This window comes from Dermacentor silvarum, chromosome 6, assembly GCF_013339745.2.
Source record: "Dermacentor silvarum isolate Dsil-2018 chromosome 6, BIME_Dsil_1.4, whole genome shotgun sequence".
In the NCBI taxonomy this organism is placed as follows: domain Eukaryota; kingdom Metazoa; phylum Arthropoda; class Arachnida; order Ixodida; family Ixodidae; genus Dermacentor; species Dermacentor silvarum.
In genome coordinates this window covers 133,852,014-133,869,044 of record NC_051159.1, presented here as the reverse complement: position 1 = coordinate 133,869,044, position 17,031 = coordinate 133,852,014, and the positions used below count along the sequence as shown (strand labels likewise).

At 46.1% G+C, this 17,031-nt stretch overlaps 1 protein-coding gene and 1 non-coding gene across 2 annotated transcripts in view; both read right to left on the bottom strand.

The window, feature by feature from the left end:
* Nucleotides 1-7,001: 7,001 nt before the first annotated feature.
* On the bottom strand, nucleotides 7,002-7,184 carry LOC119457134 (U2 spliceosomal RNA). The gene has a single exon (XR_005193160.1). It is a non-coding gene; the product is annotated as a U2 spliceosomal RNA (small nuclear RNA).
* Nucleotides 7,185-13,963: 6,779 nt separating this feature from the next.
* LOC125946342 (peptidase M20 domain-containing protein 2-like) overlaps nucleotides 13,964-17,031 on the bottom strand; it is a 9,330-nt gene continuing 6,262 nt past the window's right edge. The window contains exon 3 of the mRNA XM_049669134.1: nucleotides 13,964-14,226. Coding sequence (XP_049525091.1) covers nucleotides 13,964-14,226 — 263 coding nt within the window. The remainder of the gene's footprint in view (nucleotides 14,227-17,031) is intronic.

The window sequence follows — 17,031 nt, the reverse complement described above, 5'->3', positions numbered from 1 at the left end:
TTACACATCACACCGTGGGAAACTGGGACTAATTTTATTACAACTGCAATTTTTGCGATGGCAAATTTTTTTTCTGGATAGCTAGACACAGCAGAACCACGGAGAACACCACATCCTGCGTAGGCGGAATAGATCAGGCCTATAAACACTTACGTCTGTATCTACAATTTTGATTTCCTTTATTTTATCGCAACTGCCAAGGGCATCGATAGAAAGAGACGCTGTTCGATTTGCTTCTCATAATAGCCACTCAACGCCTTCGATAGAAAAGTAAGCACCAGGAAATAGGGGCGATGGCCAAGAAGTAATCAAGCGACCGATGGGGACTTTCGGGAAGGGGCGAGCGAGTCGCTGTCTGAGGCCTCGCTTGGGAGGGTGCTGCCTGCGCCGCCGATCCGGTTGGCTTTCTGGTCGCGGAAGCTGCGCCGAACCTGCATACAAGTGCAAAAAAGAGAATAGTAATAAAAACAAAGTAAGCGAACAACAACAACGACAATGACAACAAAAAACGTCGCAGTTCCGCCCGAAAGGCAAAGCAATTGCGATAGCAAATTTACTAGTAGAGAGCTATACAGAGTAAGGAAAGTAGTTTTATCAGCTGCATAAACTTGGGCCCATTCACTTGCTAACTGAATTAACAAGCATGGTGTCAGCGCGCACAAGCAAACATGAATAGATCACACTCGATGACCGCACACAAGCGCTGTCAAAACGCTGGCGTGAGCAAGCGCGCCAGCAGCAGCGAGCGAAGGCTCGTGCGGTCTGTCGCTTCAACGGAAACTGAGCGGCGAAAGCACAGCGCATACCAAGGTAGGAGCCGTGTTGCAGATTACTTTCAAGATACGGTGCGCGCGACCACCCGCCGCCGCGCAAAGTACAAGTACGCAGTTGGTTGCAGAGCAGAAGCCGCACCCCCTCCCTCCCGCGCTGCCTTCCCGCTTTCCTCCTTTTGCCTGCGAGATTCCAGCTCCCTTTGCGCCCGGTTGCAAGATACGCATTTGGTGCCGCAGCTAACCGTCGCCTCCCCTCCCTCCCATCCCCCCACGGCCTTTCGCACGACCGAAGTCGCGTTTGCTGCCCCCCCCCCCCCCCCCCCACCGTGCCCTCGCTGTACGGTGAAAGCGCACCCCCCGTGCAATTTCACTCGCACATACAGCATACGGCTCGCGGCGACGATTTTATCGCCGTTGGACTTTATACAGAACCTCGCGGTGACGACGACGACGACGACGGCGACGGCAGAAATGCGCTTGGAGTGTCCATATAATTGCTATCGCAATAAAAACAATTCATTTCTGCAGATCCAAAACGCACATGCATGGTAGAATCTATGTGTTACGAAGCTTTTTGGAAGCTTTTAGATGTTGTAAACTTAAGCAATATGTGGGCAATCGTCTTTTTTGTGATCGCTTGTGATGTGTAATCTCGTGCAGTGTTTATGATTATGCAGCACACAGGTCACTACTTTAATGTCAGGCAATGCTCACATTAGAGCACTGCACGGACCGATTTTTTCAGCCCGGGCCCGACCCGGGCCCGTTCTTACGTTGGGCTGCCCGCCCGAGCCCGACCAAAAGCTTTATGGCAGAAACCGGGCCCGGCCCGGGCCCGGAAAATAATCTACGTTACTCGCCCGGCCCAGCCCGCCACCCCTTTACCTTAGGCCCGAGCCCAGCCCGAACGAGCCCGGCTCGAAACCGGCCCGAACCCGGCCCGAGACCGAAAAAGACATGTTTTTCAGGGTCTAGACACGCGAGGATAACTCGTTGCACGTTACATCACACCACCAGAAAGTCCGAGCCCGGCCCGGGCCCGCGTCCGAAAACCCGAGCCTGGCCCGGGCCCGGGTCAAAAAACACAAGCCCGCGAAAAAACTGCCCTACCCGGCCCGGCCCGGGCTTTCGGGTAAGCTCGAGCCCGTGCAGTGCTCTAGCTCACATTATGCACTACACCGTTCACAAGCTAAGCCGAAATGCTGACATCAGTTCATGGGAATGTACATTGCGAGACGTCGACGTCACGCATGACGTCACGAGAATGGAGGTGTTGTTTCAAGTTTATCGAGGGAAGAATGGTGAGGAGAGGCTTGCGCATAGACAAGTAGGACGCGGAAGGCTGTGGCAAGGTTGTCTGTAATTTTCCCGTTTCATTCCAGCGTCTGTGGTCAAACAGAAACTGGGGCGTACGCATGTGCTCTCGGGCGCATGTGCTTTTATGTGCATGTGCTCTAGCGTGCACGTGCTTTGTTCGGCAATACAGCAGCATTCACGTTCAGTATAGACTGGGAGGGTTCGCAAACTCAGCATCGTTTTAGAATACAAACCTGCTGCTTATTTCTGTGTTCTTAAACCACAAGACACCAGGTAACTGCCGTGCATGTTGTTTTCATGTGTTGTCGCTCCCCTGCGCCAGCATCTCCTAATAACGAATTTCTACCAGTGCCAAGAGCTGAATGCGCAGAAGCTTTCATTTCGAAAGAGGTGTTTGCCATTGGCCAGTGGTCTTCGCTAATGTGAACCCCATCACGATTGGCCGACACCTGTTCTTACGAAGAGTCCTAGTACAATAATTTTTTATGTGAATACGGCGCCAGAATTTCGAATATTGCACTTCAAACCCCACTTTTGAAAGTTTGTGCATTTGTAAAAAGGTACTTTAGCTAAAGTGTACTTATTTTGCAAATTTGTGTTTGTTTCATGACAAATGACGAAGGATAAATAATTGACTGTTTTAGTTGACTTTTGCTAAACGCCGATCAGAGGTAGTGCACAACAACAACAATTTTAGGAACGGTAAGCAAGCATTTACGTAAGTACATTTAAATAGTGTGTTATCTGCTACAGAGGCATTACTTTATTGCCCCTCTCTCTGTCACCCTATTTTCTACCCTGCCCCCAGAACAAAATATGCAATGTCTTCCAGAAACTCAACTAACGAATAGGGATGGCCGATTAACTTTTTTATCTGATTAACAATTAATCATTGACAATTTTAGCCTTTCATCGATTAATCACTCTCGATGAAGGGTTCATTGAATTTATTAATCAAAAATTTTGCCGGGCAGTATTAAAAATGTTCAAACACAGTTATTTACTTTTGTAGGACCCTATTTCAATGCTTGAGAGGTGGAACCTAGTTTGAAACACAAGCGTATAAACGCTTTACAATCATCATCATCATCATCATCATCATCATCATCATCATCATCATCATCATCATCATCATCATCATCAGTCTATATTTTTATGTCCACTGCAGGACGAAGGCCTCTCATTGCGATCTCCAATTACATCTGTCTTGCGCTAGCGTATTCCAACTTGCGCCTGCAAATTTCCTAACTTCATCATCCTTGACAATACATAATATTAAACTTGCTAAACACTAAATATAGTTGGAACTAGTGGCTTTTGAAAAGATAAACAATATATGTTGTAAAATGGCACTTAGTGCCGAATTAAAATACGATACAGGGCACTAGTGAATCTCTGTACAGTACAGTTAAACAGGAAATAAGAAAAATGCCAAAACTGAAAGGTGAAGTCCAACTTACATATGCAAGCAATTGCAATATGCACTGGGGAAAAGAAGATTACTGGTTTAGGATTTTAAAGCACATTCTCTTTTCTACAGAACGAAGGAATGTTAATTGGCTGAGATGCTCGGGTGAAAGCGACACCTTCGTTGAATGGCCGCACAATCAGCATGCGAGAATAGACGCTCGGGCTCTATAGATTTGCTGGAATTGACATTAACTCCATGGCTATGTCACATACATGCTCCAAACCGGAGCACATGCTTTGACACGTCTTTAGTGGACTGGGAGTGGCACGACGATCAACGACTGGGTTGCTATAGTATGCCTAGAATTGCGAGGGCATTTCAAGCTACCTGCTTCGGGTGCCATGGTGGCGTGTGCGGTGAGGGGGGGGGGGGGGTAGAGAGGGGAAGCACTCGGCTCGGCATCACTAGGTACTCCCAAAAACAGCCGACAATCACTGCTCGATTAATCGTGTTGCGGGATACATTTAATTGATTAATCATTCATCGATATCACCAACCGTACTAGCTCAGAAAGAAGACTGCCGATGGATATAGATGAATTATAGAAGCAGTGAACAGTTTCAGAGGCAGGAAAAAGTGCCTGTAGAACTAGTATCTATCTTCCCATTACTTATAAGAGCCAGGCTAGATAAGTACTTGATGATCCTTTACTTAACAGAAAAAAAAGCTATATAACACTACAGTGACCGCAGCATTAGTGCACCTAAACTAAATTACCATCATTTCAGGGCATGTACCGAGTGTCGTTATTAATTTATGCACCAAGAAGGCTTCATCATGTAACGGACCGAATTATGCAGAATACTAATGTATATCATGGCAGATTTTGTGGATATCTCAGGATCCCAACTAAGCCAACATGCATTGGAGAACTGACCGGCCATAATTTTGCAACTGACTCATAAGCCTTAATGCGAATAATTAAAGAGTAGACAAGTCAAGGGGTTAATCAGTGATTGTTGTAAAATTTGGGATGTCAGTCGGCGACAATGCGTCATCTAATAAATTATTGATGCATGTCAATCGCTCTACTTTCATGAATCACTGAAAGCATTCCGTGAAAATTACAGTAGACGTCGCGCCACGCAGCCAGACCTTACGCACGTGCAGCGGCAATGTTGATGTGGTTACTCTTGGTGTATCCTCAAATTCGTATGAACCGACACCAGCTGCATTATACGAAGCCCGTGCATGGTTCGAGACGCGACATCACACCGAAGCTATGCACTCAGAGACCAAGTCCTGACTACGTTATGTGCTGCCGATGGCTTGCCGTCGTCTCCATTTTATTATGTTGACTGGGGACGGGGGGGGTGGGGGGGGGGGGGGGGGCGATGGAGGTGTTGCTACAGGCGGATTTTGTAGACTGACTGTCGGTTTATTGGTGCCGATCACATAGCGAAGGCCTTGCTGGGTTACTTCGATGATAGCTTCTGATAGCGTAAGAAAGGCGTCAAACATCTTAATATAACTATTTCTTTGTTTAGTTTAGCGCCTTTTTACATCAGAAAAAACACCGTGCGCTTTGTAGATGGTTTTAAATACATCTGCGTAGTGTGGGCTTTTGCGCCTGTGTCTAAACAAAACGAACTGTGTCAAGTTTCAGTCGCGTTATTATAACTCAAATACCTATTAAGATCTCGAGCGTGCGAATTCTAAACATGGCAGGCACAGCTAAACATGACAACCTATAATTAAAAAATATTTTATTCAGTGGCACTAATTATATATTAATTATGTATAATAATGTATACTAATTATGTATGCACTTCTCTGTAAAACTGACATCGTTGATGAATAAACTTGCACTTGCACTTGCACTATAGGTCGCAAGTATGAGTTTGTTAAATCTAAGATTGGACTCTACATCTCTAAATAACGTATGACAGGCCATTCAGCTTTTTCAGTGTTTGATACAGTCACATTCATCCTCAAACTGCGGCGAAGAATAAATAAATAAATAAATAAATAAATAAATAAATAAATAAATAAATAAATAAATAAATAAATAAATAAATAAATAAATAAATAAATCGATCAATCAACAAATCAGTCAATCAATGGTTTATTAATAACCGCTATAAACATACAGATGGTAAATTATACATACAGGAGGAGGCCCCAGGGTCAAAGACCAACGGAGGACCTCCTATACAACGCATGAAAAGAACACTAAAAAAATTAGGTGCAACAAGACAGCGCAAAAATGTGAGAGCAACGCCGTTGCTGGCGACCAGGTTTTGTTTTTCCTGTTTCCTTTCTGTGGCGAAGGTACAGGGGACTTGAAACTTTCACCCATTTACTTAGAAGCTCGAAATTGGTCTGGACACATTGTATTGACGTGGAAAGCACTTGGCGAGAAAGTTTGCGAAGACTGCGTTTTGCCCCGTTACTCTTCTGAAAGGTTTTCTCCATAGCTGTCATATCCAAAACGCTTTAGTCGACATCCCGGTGCACCGTTCTGTAGCGAAGAATTTACGGCGTGGCCATCATTCTTAAAAAAAAATCGATACTCAGACAGTTCGTTTACAACCGACGGCGCAAGAAGCTTAGGATTTCAGACAGCCTTGAAATATTGAAGACAAATTGCTTGTGAATGGAAGTGGAGTCACTTGGCGCGTCACGCGCTATAGGTAAACGACCAAAACGTCAGCAGAACACATGCTTCTCACATTTCGCATGAACTGTTTCCTCGTGGTTCAACACTAGGTGTTATTATTAGGAACGTCAATAACGGCACAGAGCTCGCACTTTTGTGTTGTGCCCCAGCGAGGAGGTGATTTTAGTCAGTCGGTCGATGTCCATGATGAAGCTTCTCGTCGCGCCACTACCAAGAAAGGAAAACTGGAGCATACACGGTGGGTTGGAGCGTCCACAGTTTTACTTTCATCTTCTGACCCTCTTCGGAGTTCCGCTTCAAATAACTTTGAAAATTTTGTTGTGTATTGCATATTGTCACGTAGTAGTGACGCTGAAGTAAACAGTAGTAAAACTGTGTATGACGAAACTGGTTGTTCATTGGGCGAACCTGTGCCCACAAAAGCAAGCTACACTCGAAGCACAACGAAAGCGGCGAACACAGTCGGCGGTCGTCGAAATCTGATCAGCGGCGAGACGCGTCGGCTTTTATACCTGAGTCATCGAAGGTTCCAGATTAATCCCTGATGCCCGTGTGTCTTCCAGAAAGTTCTAGACAATTCGCGTCGGTCACACAATCAGATAACATAAGCGTCGGTGAAAACAGGCAACGAAAAGAAGCATCGATAACGTTCTAGAAACTTCCGATACAGGCGCGTCCTGCGCCGAGCAATAACATTTAACATTTCTTAGCTGGTGGAAAGCGGCCACCGGTGAAAGATAAACATGTATACGTGTCAATATTCTCAAAACTCAATCATTTTTACAGCGAAACTCTATATGGCTAGTTTCCAGCGGATCGATGTCCGTAGACCAAAAATGCCGAGGATAGCGCAATACCCGGCCCACCCGCGGCGGAGGTGAAGCTGGTTTTAAGCACTCCGCCAACTTGCACAAATAAGTTTAATGTCTTGTGTCCAAATACAACCCGTATGATATATTAAGCTGATAAGAACAGATTCTACACTTTGACCCACGTCGGCCATGTCTACGTTCACACCATACACATGTTCGCTGCCTCGCGTATTAAAAATAGTGCCTATCAATCTGAGTGTCTTCTGTCTCCTGACGTCATGCTCTACGTAGGTTCCTTTCCGCAGTTCAGCTCTAACTGTGAAATGGGTAGGCCGCATGCTGTACAGGTCTGAAGAAGAACAGCGTGCCTACCAAGATCGATGACGTGAACAGGAAAGGGTATGGGCGCGGTGGCAGCGGCGGAAGGAGACCACCGACGATGAGTGGGCCGCGGACGCCAAGCGTAAGCGTGCGGCCCGCCAGGACTGCGAGGCGAAAAGAAATGCGAACCGTCCATGCGGCCCCGATCCCGCAAACTTGGAACCTTTCACCGGAGCAACGATCAATCACCATATACACAGCTTCGCTGGTCATTGACCTTCACAGAGTGGAATGGCACTGAATATTTCTTGCTCTCTTTTTATTTCACGGTACCGTAATTAACAAAGAATTTCGGTAGTGCTTCGCAGCGTGTCTCCAGGCGAGAATGTGTACGGTTACCCTATGTTTGTCCTAAAGAACAATGTTTGCTAGAGTAATGGTGATGAGGAAGTGACATTTTGTTGCCAAATCCTGCTGTCCTATAGAGTGCTACTAACTTTTTACATGATTTATACTAACCCAGAGATTAAGAAGTGCATGGCAGTTAAGTTAGTCCCGGCGACAGCCTCGTCTAGCACACAGTCGATTAGGAGGTGGGCTGGTTGTCCTAGTTGAACTTTTAAAGGCACGGGGCGAGATGAATAGGAATTAGCGTTATAGTTACCACAATCGAAGCAAACAGACAATAAAGTACACGGTAAGCGCATGAGGAAAAGAAATGTTATTTATAATTGTAATGTAGAAATGTTAGAACAAAAGGAGATTAAGTTAGATGAAAAGGCAATTTGCCGCAGGTTGGAGCCACACCCACATTTTACGCATTACGTTTGTGGTGCTTCATCATTAAGCTACCGTGGCGCCATCTTCCCGTCTGCATTCTTGGATACCTTGTGCATGTGCACTGGATCCAACCCTGGAAGTGTTAGCCAGCGCTACTCACAGCCGTGACTGCGTATATGGAACGCCCTTTTAACCGCAGGTGTCGCGTAGTACGTGAACATAGGACATGGCAGCTGGCCTGCTGACCACATACGTAATGAGGAAATCGTTGGTTTGGCTCCCACCTCCGATAGGTTGTTTTTTAGGAGCGAAGCTCCTTAAGCTCTCACGATGTCCGTTGTCGCCGTCGAAGTCGTAGCTCCCCGTCGCACACGCAGCGCGCATACCGACCGCGCACAGGTGTTGCGCTGCGCCGGCGCCGCTCCGAAACCCCTCTCCGAGCAAGCGCACGACGTCATTCGTAGAACTGTTCGCAGAGCGCACGCATCGCGCATACCGACCGCGCGCAGGTGTAGCGCAGGCGCCGCGCCGCTGTCGCTACACTTAGCACTGCAGTATGGAGGAGCGCGAGCGTAAGCGCAAACGTCGTGACTCTGATCCTACACTTCGAGAACGAGACGCGGCAATCCAACGGCAACGCCGTGAAGCTAATCGCGAGCTACGAGCACGAGAAGCAGCAGCACGCCGGCAACGGCAGCAAGACCCCGAAGCGAAAGCTCGAGCAGCAGCCGTAATCGTCCAAGGAGCTTCGCTCCATCATCAGCATTCACTTCGTGGATCGGCTGCCATTTTTTTTTGTCCACTTTCATTTTATTTTTCCTTGATATCCTACAGTTCAAATGAAAATAAGTTATTTTCTGCTATGCTTACAGTGGTTGCATTGTCTGTCTACTTCTAAGCTTTCAGATGAACAGTGGTTTCTTTCATTGCGTTAGATTAACAGTTGTGTCTTACCGTGTAAGGCGTACATGCGCGGACAGCAGGTTATAAAAAAAAGTTATCTCCATCACTCATTCATACACCGATGTGCTCATTATTGGAAATCGTTCTCTCCTGCAGGTACTGCTACAAATTACATGTCGTTAGTGACGCGTTGTAGCTTATGCGTTGTACTCCATGATGCTACAGTGAAATTTATCGTTTGTTGCGTTCAGGACAGTACCGCCACCCGCAGTTTAATGTTCCCGGTATGGGGGACCAATGACCCATTAACAATTGATAACGTAAGAACGTGACAAAAATATTAGTAATTTTTCATTCTTTTCCTTCGTTATAAAATAGAAGTGAAGTAATAATAGACACTGTCATCGGCACTTATATACTGAATATGCCCCACTAGACTGCTGAACATGTTAATGCAGCTGCGCTCGTAACGGTAGGTCTTGCAGTTAGTAAATGAGTAAGATTAGTAATGGTTAGTATCTGTTCAAGTTAGCAAATGTCACACTTGCGCTACCGTTATTGACAGTAGTTTATAACTCGCCAGTGACATATTTTAGAAACAGTTTGCATAACCTACAGTTTCGTAACTACTGCGATATTATGTAGTTACGAAGTCGGATGACGCCAAACATGGGTAATTGGATTTCGCTGTGAGAGATACTTCATATCGCAGTTCATTTGAACATGCACGTGACCTAAAGCACCTTATGACCTTATGCACAGCGCAGAAAATATAATGCACTTTCTAGCAAAAAAGTGATCAAGAAATTTGCTTGCCAACCGGAGGAGTGCCTACCCTGAGGCCGGAGCGCATATCAGCACCCGCACCGGGCTCAGCGTTCTCGGCTGTCGAGACCTTCACTGCCCGTCGTCTTGCACTCGCAGACACGTCAGTTTACTTGCATCGTCTTCGACACTAGCCGATTATCGGGATCTTCGCGCCTGGCGCCCGCTCCGTTTTGCTTCCTAGGCATCACGTTTTTCTTTCTTCTTCTTTTTTTTTTAATGCAGCTGCAAGATGTGGTATAGAAACTGAGAGCTTCGATGTTTGCGCCGATGTCCTGACACTCTATCCCACCGAGAAACTTCAGAAAAAAAGAACAGAAAAAAAAAAGATACAGACGAGAAGAAATTCTGTCGACAGTGACTGTGGTAACCGTCAGTTCGCTGGCTCAGCCACGCTTTTCTGCCACCGCCTCATGATCGCAAACATTCTGTATTCGCAAAACATTTTAAGCGTGCTGAGATTCACAAGCCCGTGCGTAAACAGAAGCGCGTTCCGGTGAGCGCCGGTGATGCAGGATTTGCAGATTTGTGTGCTTACCAGCAGATACTAGCCAGAGCTACAGATATACAGGGAATATTACATATATTTTTACAGTTCGTAGGGGGCTTTGATGCCGAGTGCACTTACCCTGGCCGCTTGCTGAGCCGCGTCTCCAAATAGTAATGTTGGCTGCTATCCGTATGAAGCACGTGTAGGGAATATAGAAGGATCTTTGATTTTCCAACCTAGCGAGATACTACCACTGAGAATAGGGCTTCAGAATGATGACACCGTGTGGATTTAACTAGCAAGAAATTAAAAATTTTCACATATTGAAGGAACGAGGCTTCGCAAGACGGGAAAGTGTTTAAAAAAAACAGTCCCGACATGTTTTTTAGAGCAACATGAATGCTATTTCAAGCCGCTAGTAATTTTACTGGATTACTGAAGAAAGAAATTGCGAGATCGAGCAGTTACGCGAACATAATAGGCGCTGTATAAGACATGGCGGCCATGATGGTTTCCGGCTCCGCAATCACTTCCGGCTCTTGCAGCCCGTAAAAGCGTAGCCTTGGCGATGTGTTTCGGTTACTCTGAGGCAACTATAGCTGGGGCGTGGATATCCGTACCACCTTTTCATTTTTTTCACTGTAGCAATCCATACGAGACCAAAGTGTTACAGGAAGATGAAGACTTGACTCGGCCAACAGTGGGTGAATGAGGAAAACCTCAGCTCGAAGCCCACATTACGACAAGCAGAGCTGCCGCCCGAAGGCAAGTCGCATTGTCGAAACGTGTAATGACCGAGGCTCTCTATGTTGATTCAATGCTGTTAAATTTCGCAGTAGTCTCATTAGAATCATCCTGGGCTCATTCCAATAAAAGTGATGTAATCTGCGGATAATTTTAAGAACTAATGCACTAGTAATTCATGCACTAATCCCAAATTAGGAACTCGCCCATTGGTCGAAGAAAGGTTAACTGTTATTAGAGTGAAGATTCCCCCACACCTTGCATGGACTGCTGTCCGGCAGCGTAATCTGGGCCGACCCCTGAGACAGTGTAGTCAAAGGTTGTGACTTGGCGGCTCGAACCTGACAACTGTGCACGATATGTGTTCTCGCAAGGATTTTGTTGTGTAACACGGGCTGCTCATGCAGGCAGTGCAACGTCACAGCTCGCGCACATCCTCATAGCATTAACCAATCGAGCTAACCAATAAGTGCGCCCTGCAGCATATCTTGTAACAGGTCTAGCGGGAAGTGAATGTACAGCGCGAAGGATAAACGAACACCTAGACAAGACAAGGACAGCGCTTGTCCTTGACTTGTCTACGTCTTCGTTTATCCTTCGCGCTGTACACTCGGGACAATGGATCACCAACTTGCCCAACCGGACACCCTGCCAACAGGGAGCTATCGCTTAATTTTGACAGTCGTCCTCCGATGGTATCTGCCCAGCTATTTTGAAGGGAAACTTTGCTTGCAGCTTCGTCCCACTTTGCGGCTGCTGCTGTTTTGCAGAGCAGACAACAAAATAGAGAAACTTATTTGCAGGAAAGGCAGAGGGGTCGACCTGAGCTATTGCGCTCTGGTCTGCTGCTCTGCATTCGGTAACAGGGAAGGGGAGGTAAAGTATTGGGATGAGTGGTGATACAGAGAAGGGAAGGCGTGAATGCGTGCGGATGCATACAAAGCTCCCCCTACTAAAACCCGCTCCTCTAGTACCGTGTCATGCAGGAACTATCAACAACGCCTTCGTTGTCTGCCTCGTATTTGCAGCATCAGCCCATTCGCCGAGAATAGCGCCTTCCGGCAGCGGTTAGCTGCCAACGCTGGCTAGAACGCCGTCCAGCGTCCGTCTTTGCGTCATATATGCTGGGCAATCACATAATGTGTCCCGGTGTTTCAGGCCTCTGGCAGTGTTAGAAATCTGGCCTATTCGACCGGCCGATGAGGTGGCCGTAGCGGCGGGTGACGTCAACGCCCAGCCGAATCCTGCGCCACGCAGCCGTCAGGCTCCGCGTAAACTTCGGTGCATACGGAATTTCTCACTAGGGTCGATTACATGCAGGCTTCTGTGGGTGCTGTCAGCATGAGCTCTGTACATCATTGTAAGGTCCTTCATGAAGTCCTTGATCAGTGAGTTCCGTGAGATCAATGAAGAAAGGTTCGAGTTGTAGAAAAAACCTTAGTCCGGGGATTGAACCCAGAACCTGGACGAACTTTTCCTTAAATTAGAAACACGTATGCGTTTTCTTTGTAGCTTTGTGCTGCAATCAAGGTGAATGTCAAGTTGTTCTATTCATTCATATTCTCACATATTCGTGAGATCCTCAGATATAGGTATGTATGTATGTACAGCGTGTCCCACGTAATTTCAGCCAAGCTTTAAAAAATATGCAAATGCCACTTAGCTGGACAGAACCAAGGTAATGTTGTTTGCCCTCGCTTGGAGATACTCAGATTATTGCTTGCATTCCGCATAATTACTTAATTAGTCCTAATTAATTGATCAGTTTCTGAAATATAACAATCAGATGAAAAGTGTCACTGAGTAAATCGTAGAGAAACATTAGAACCTCCCGCTACAGCTTTCTGTTGCTCAAAAGGTGCTAAATAAAAGTTTTTCCGAGCGTGAAAGAAGCCAACACATACACACAAAACTGCCGCGTGACTGGATACTCGAGGCATCATATATATATATATATATATATATATATATATATATATATATATATATAAAGCCTTTCTTCTCGTTCACTATATATATATATATATATATATATATATATATATATATATATATCGCATAGAAAAACGAGATACCTCTCTTTGGGATACTGACCTTTTGCACCAGCGTGGGGTCCCTGAGCAGCGCAAACGCCGTGAGGGCCAGGCATCTTCCGGACTGCAGGCAGCGGTCAAACGCCTCGTCCGTGCAGCAGGCCGCAGCTCCCATAAGAGGTGGGTCCACGTCCAGCGAGAACAGTGGGCACAGGGTGGGCACCGAGTGCGAGACAGCACCCAAGCCTGACGGCAGAAGGCATTGCTGTTGCTGCTGCTGCTGTTGCGGCTGGGCGCTGGCACCGCCGAAGAGCCGCGCTGTGAATTGAAAGGAACGAGCAGGTTAAACGCAGAAAGGCCGCGCTGTGAACGGAAAGGAATGCACAGGTTGATCGCCGCCTAATGTTGGTTACTGGTTAAGGAGAATGTTATTATACAGATATTAAGGAAATTCAGGATATTCAGGAAATTGAATATCTGGATGTCGCTATGTAAAGGGCAGAGGGCAACAAGATGAGTGTTTTTTCCTTTCTCCTTTCTTTTCATCACCTTCATTTTTTTTGGTGTTTGGATTTATTAGCCTTACCATTGGCTGTGTCAGCTTTTACATGTGTTGCTCTTTCCAAAAAAAGTATCAGTTCTAGCCTAGCGATGTGGCTTGTTGTTTCTTCACTCGGTCCCCGTCTGTGCGCGCTGTTACCTGTCTAAGATAATTTACGAACTAGGCCACCAAGCTATCCTTGTGAACTTTGTTTACAGTAAGCGCTGTGTCCCCCGTTTTCTGTCTTGTTCCCGTTTTCAGGCTGTTTCTTTTTTTCGTAATGACTGCTGGTCTACTAGTTGACATTTGTAATCTGCTCCAGAGTTCGACATCTCACTTACCGGCGACGCCCGTGCGCTGTGCCTGTTCGAGGAAAAACTGCCCCAGCGCCTCGTTGGCCATCATGTCAACGTAGGGTCGCTGGTAATCAAAGGACACCATGCAGCCAGTGGAGTGGCACGGGCCCATGCAGGCCGAGCGCAATCGCTTCTGCAGATCCAACAGGTCGGGGCCGCTCGGTGTGCAGGCGAAGAGCTCGAGCCTACAGCGCTCCGGCACACGTAGCGGTGACTGTGACTCCGATGGCCGCAGCACACCTGCACGTACACGGGTCTTCGACTAAGAACAGCAGCATACAAAGTAGAGAATTACGTAGAGCAGGCTGGAGTGTTTGACTGCCACACGGCTTTTCGTATAAACGAGGCTTCTTCTGTGGAATGCCTGAAGAATTGTGAGCGGAGAAGAGTATAGATGGGGCACTGTGATACTTTAAAATATCAATATAGCATAGCTTTGCATTAAATCCTATTCGATTCTAGGGTTGTAATTGTCTTCAACCGGCCAGTGGAGGAGTCGGGATGTCTGCACAGGAGGACATGGTACACTCTTAGATTTCCTCGCAATCCTTGATGGCCTGAAACGCATCGCGTGCGTCACGTATACCTTACTCCCACCACATTATACGAATGATATTGACAGAGAACCAGATGTTCCAAACTTGTCGACAGTGTGAATCCTACCCATAAATTCACGCACCTTGTGAGTGTGCCTGGCTTCTTCCACTTCTAAAAACACATTACAGTCACTGTTACCATCCAATAAGCTCCCCGGCTGCTGGAAGGAGCGTGCCACGCCGACACGAGCGCTCGAAATATAGTGACCGCGTCTGGTGCAGTGTGCAAAGTAGGTACGGGACCCAGAGTTGAGCCCAGACTTAAGCCCACCAAAGATGCCCAGACTGGGGCTAGAATTATGACCGGACAGCAAAGTGACAGTCTTGACCTTAATCTCGCAACATTGAAGTTACTCTGCACTGCTTCTGTCCTTGCACGGAGCAACTGTACGCTTGCCGAGTTGGTGGTAAACAGGCATATATATATATATATATATATATATATATATATATATATATATATAGCTACGATTTCGATTCGTTAACCTGTTTTCGTGAAGTACACTTCGATGAACTTTAAAGCACCTTTTGTAAGTCACTTTTTCCTGCCTGCATTTCTGGTCGGAAAGCCTCATGAAAAGTCAGTCATCCTGGCAGAAGAATTTAATTCCGGTTTCCCCTTTTCTTATCCATACGTTGCGCATTCCAGCGTCCACATGTTCCCCTTGCAATAAAAACTTGCAACTTATGCGTAGTGAAACGCCGCCGAGTATTGAAGACGGCGGTAGAGCGCACAGCGAGGTGCGCACTCTCATCTGAAACTGATTGGTCAAACACTTTTATTTATTAATCAAACACGTGTATTTGCAGAGGCAAAATGAGGTGAAGATTACGGAGTAAATTGTATGTCCAAAAATTAATGCACACATACGACATTGCGACGACGAGAAGAAATAAAGGCTGACTATATAGGGTCACAGAAAGAAAACTAAGAAAAAAACAAAACAAAAAGAAAGCATACCAAACAAGCTAGCGCCATACTTTCTAAAGAAATTGAAGTTTGCCCTCTTTTGCACAATGCACCTGCCTTTCATTGCCGAACGTGTTTCTGCAATTTTCAATATGCTGGTGAACGTTTTTTTTTTATTTTTCATCTGTTCGCTTCTTGGGCTCGCCTATTATTTATATGATATTTGCGTTTTGATGTTTTGTCATACCCCTCTTGCCTTTTCTCACCCTCAATTTCTGTATGAGCTGAGCGTAAAAGAAAATTCTTTTCAGCTCAGACAATTTTTGTTGCTCCAGCTCACTGAACGGAAGTTATTGCAATAAGGTTTAATGTTTAGCGCATCGATATTATTTGACGAAACTGTAAGTGGCCAAAGCTACGCGTGAGACGCGTAATGTGGGCCTGTATCTTATTATGACCTCGTGCAGTTACTTGAACTGCACTGACACTTCAGTAGAAGGGTGTTCTTGCTCTCCACCTGCATCATGTACGGCCGGAGCGGCACGGAATCGAACCTCCAAAGATCGATTGGTTACCCTGCTACGTGGCTCGATAAGGTGAACCGTGACTGTCCTTCTAGAGTAAAGTTAGATTCGTTGTTGTTGCTGCTGCTGTTGTTTTTGTTTTGAATGGCTGTAGCTCTCGGAAAGATATTACCGCACTTCATCGTTACGCCTCATGTATCCGTCACTGTGAGTGTTGTCCGTACTTGAGCAATAAACTCTACAGCGCTCTGAAATTCAACTTCGAGTTCACGAGCCGCAAGGAACGTTCGCATAAAGTGGCATAAAATTAGCGCAGTGCCGTAAAATCGACGTTACATTAACTTACATGCATTTACATAGTCTAACGCCTCTCTGAAATGTGTATGCAGCATTATGACCTCCCTCTGATGTTCTTGCCATGGTAGCCCAGTGCCTGTGGCGTTTCGCTACTGAGCTGGAGGTTGTGGGTGCGATTCTGGCCGCAGGCGGGCGCATTCTGATGAAGGCGGAATACAGAAACACTCGTGTAGATTGCATTGGCGTGCACTTTAAACAACCCTAGGTGGTCAAAAATATTCCGTCACCCCGCCTTCGGCGTGCCTCATTATCAGGGGCCGAATTTACAAAGTTCTTCTTTCGTAAGTTCTCTCTGACATTGGCCAACCGCCTTCGCATTATAATATGTCCAGTAGCAGGATTGGCTGAAACTTTCTCTTCCGAAAAAAAAAAATTAGCGTAGGAAGTTTTGTGAATTCGGGTGCCTGATCATGGTTTTGGCACGTAAAACTCCTGGATTCTTTTTTTTTTTGGGGGGGGGGGATCAGTCTGATTTTCAATCTGGAGCAAATTCACAATCAGATATTTCGTATTACGCTAAATGGGCTCCCTCATACCTGCAAATCGACGCGCTCCGCATTTTCGATCTCGGCAACAATGAAGTCGGTATGTTTGCATATCGAGAAGGATATAAACTGTTACGTCTTGCAGTTCGTGCATGCATTACAAAACAGTTATA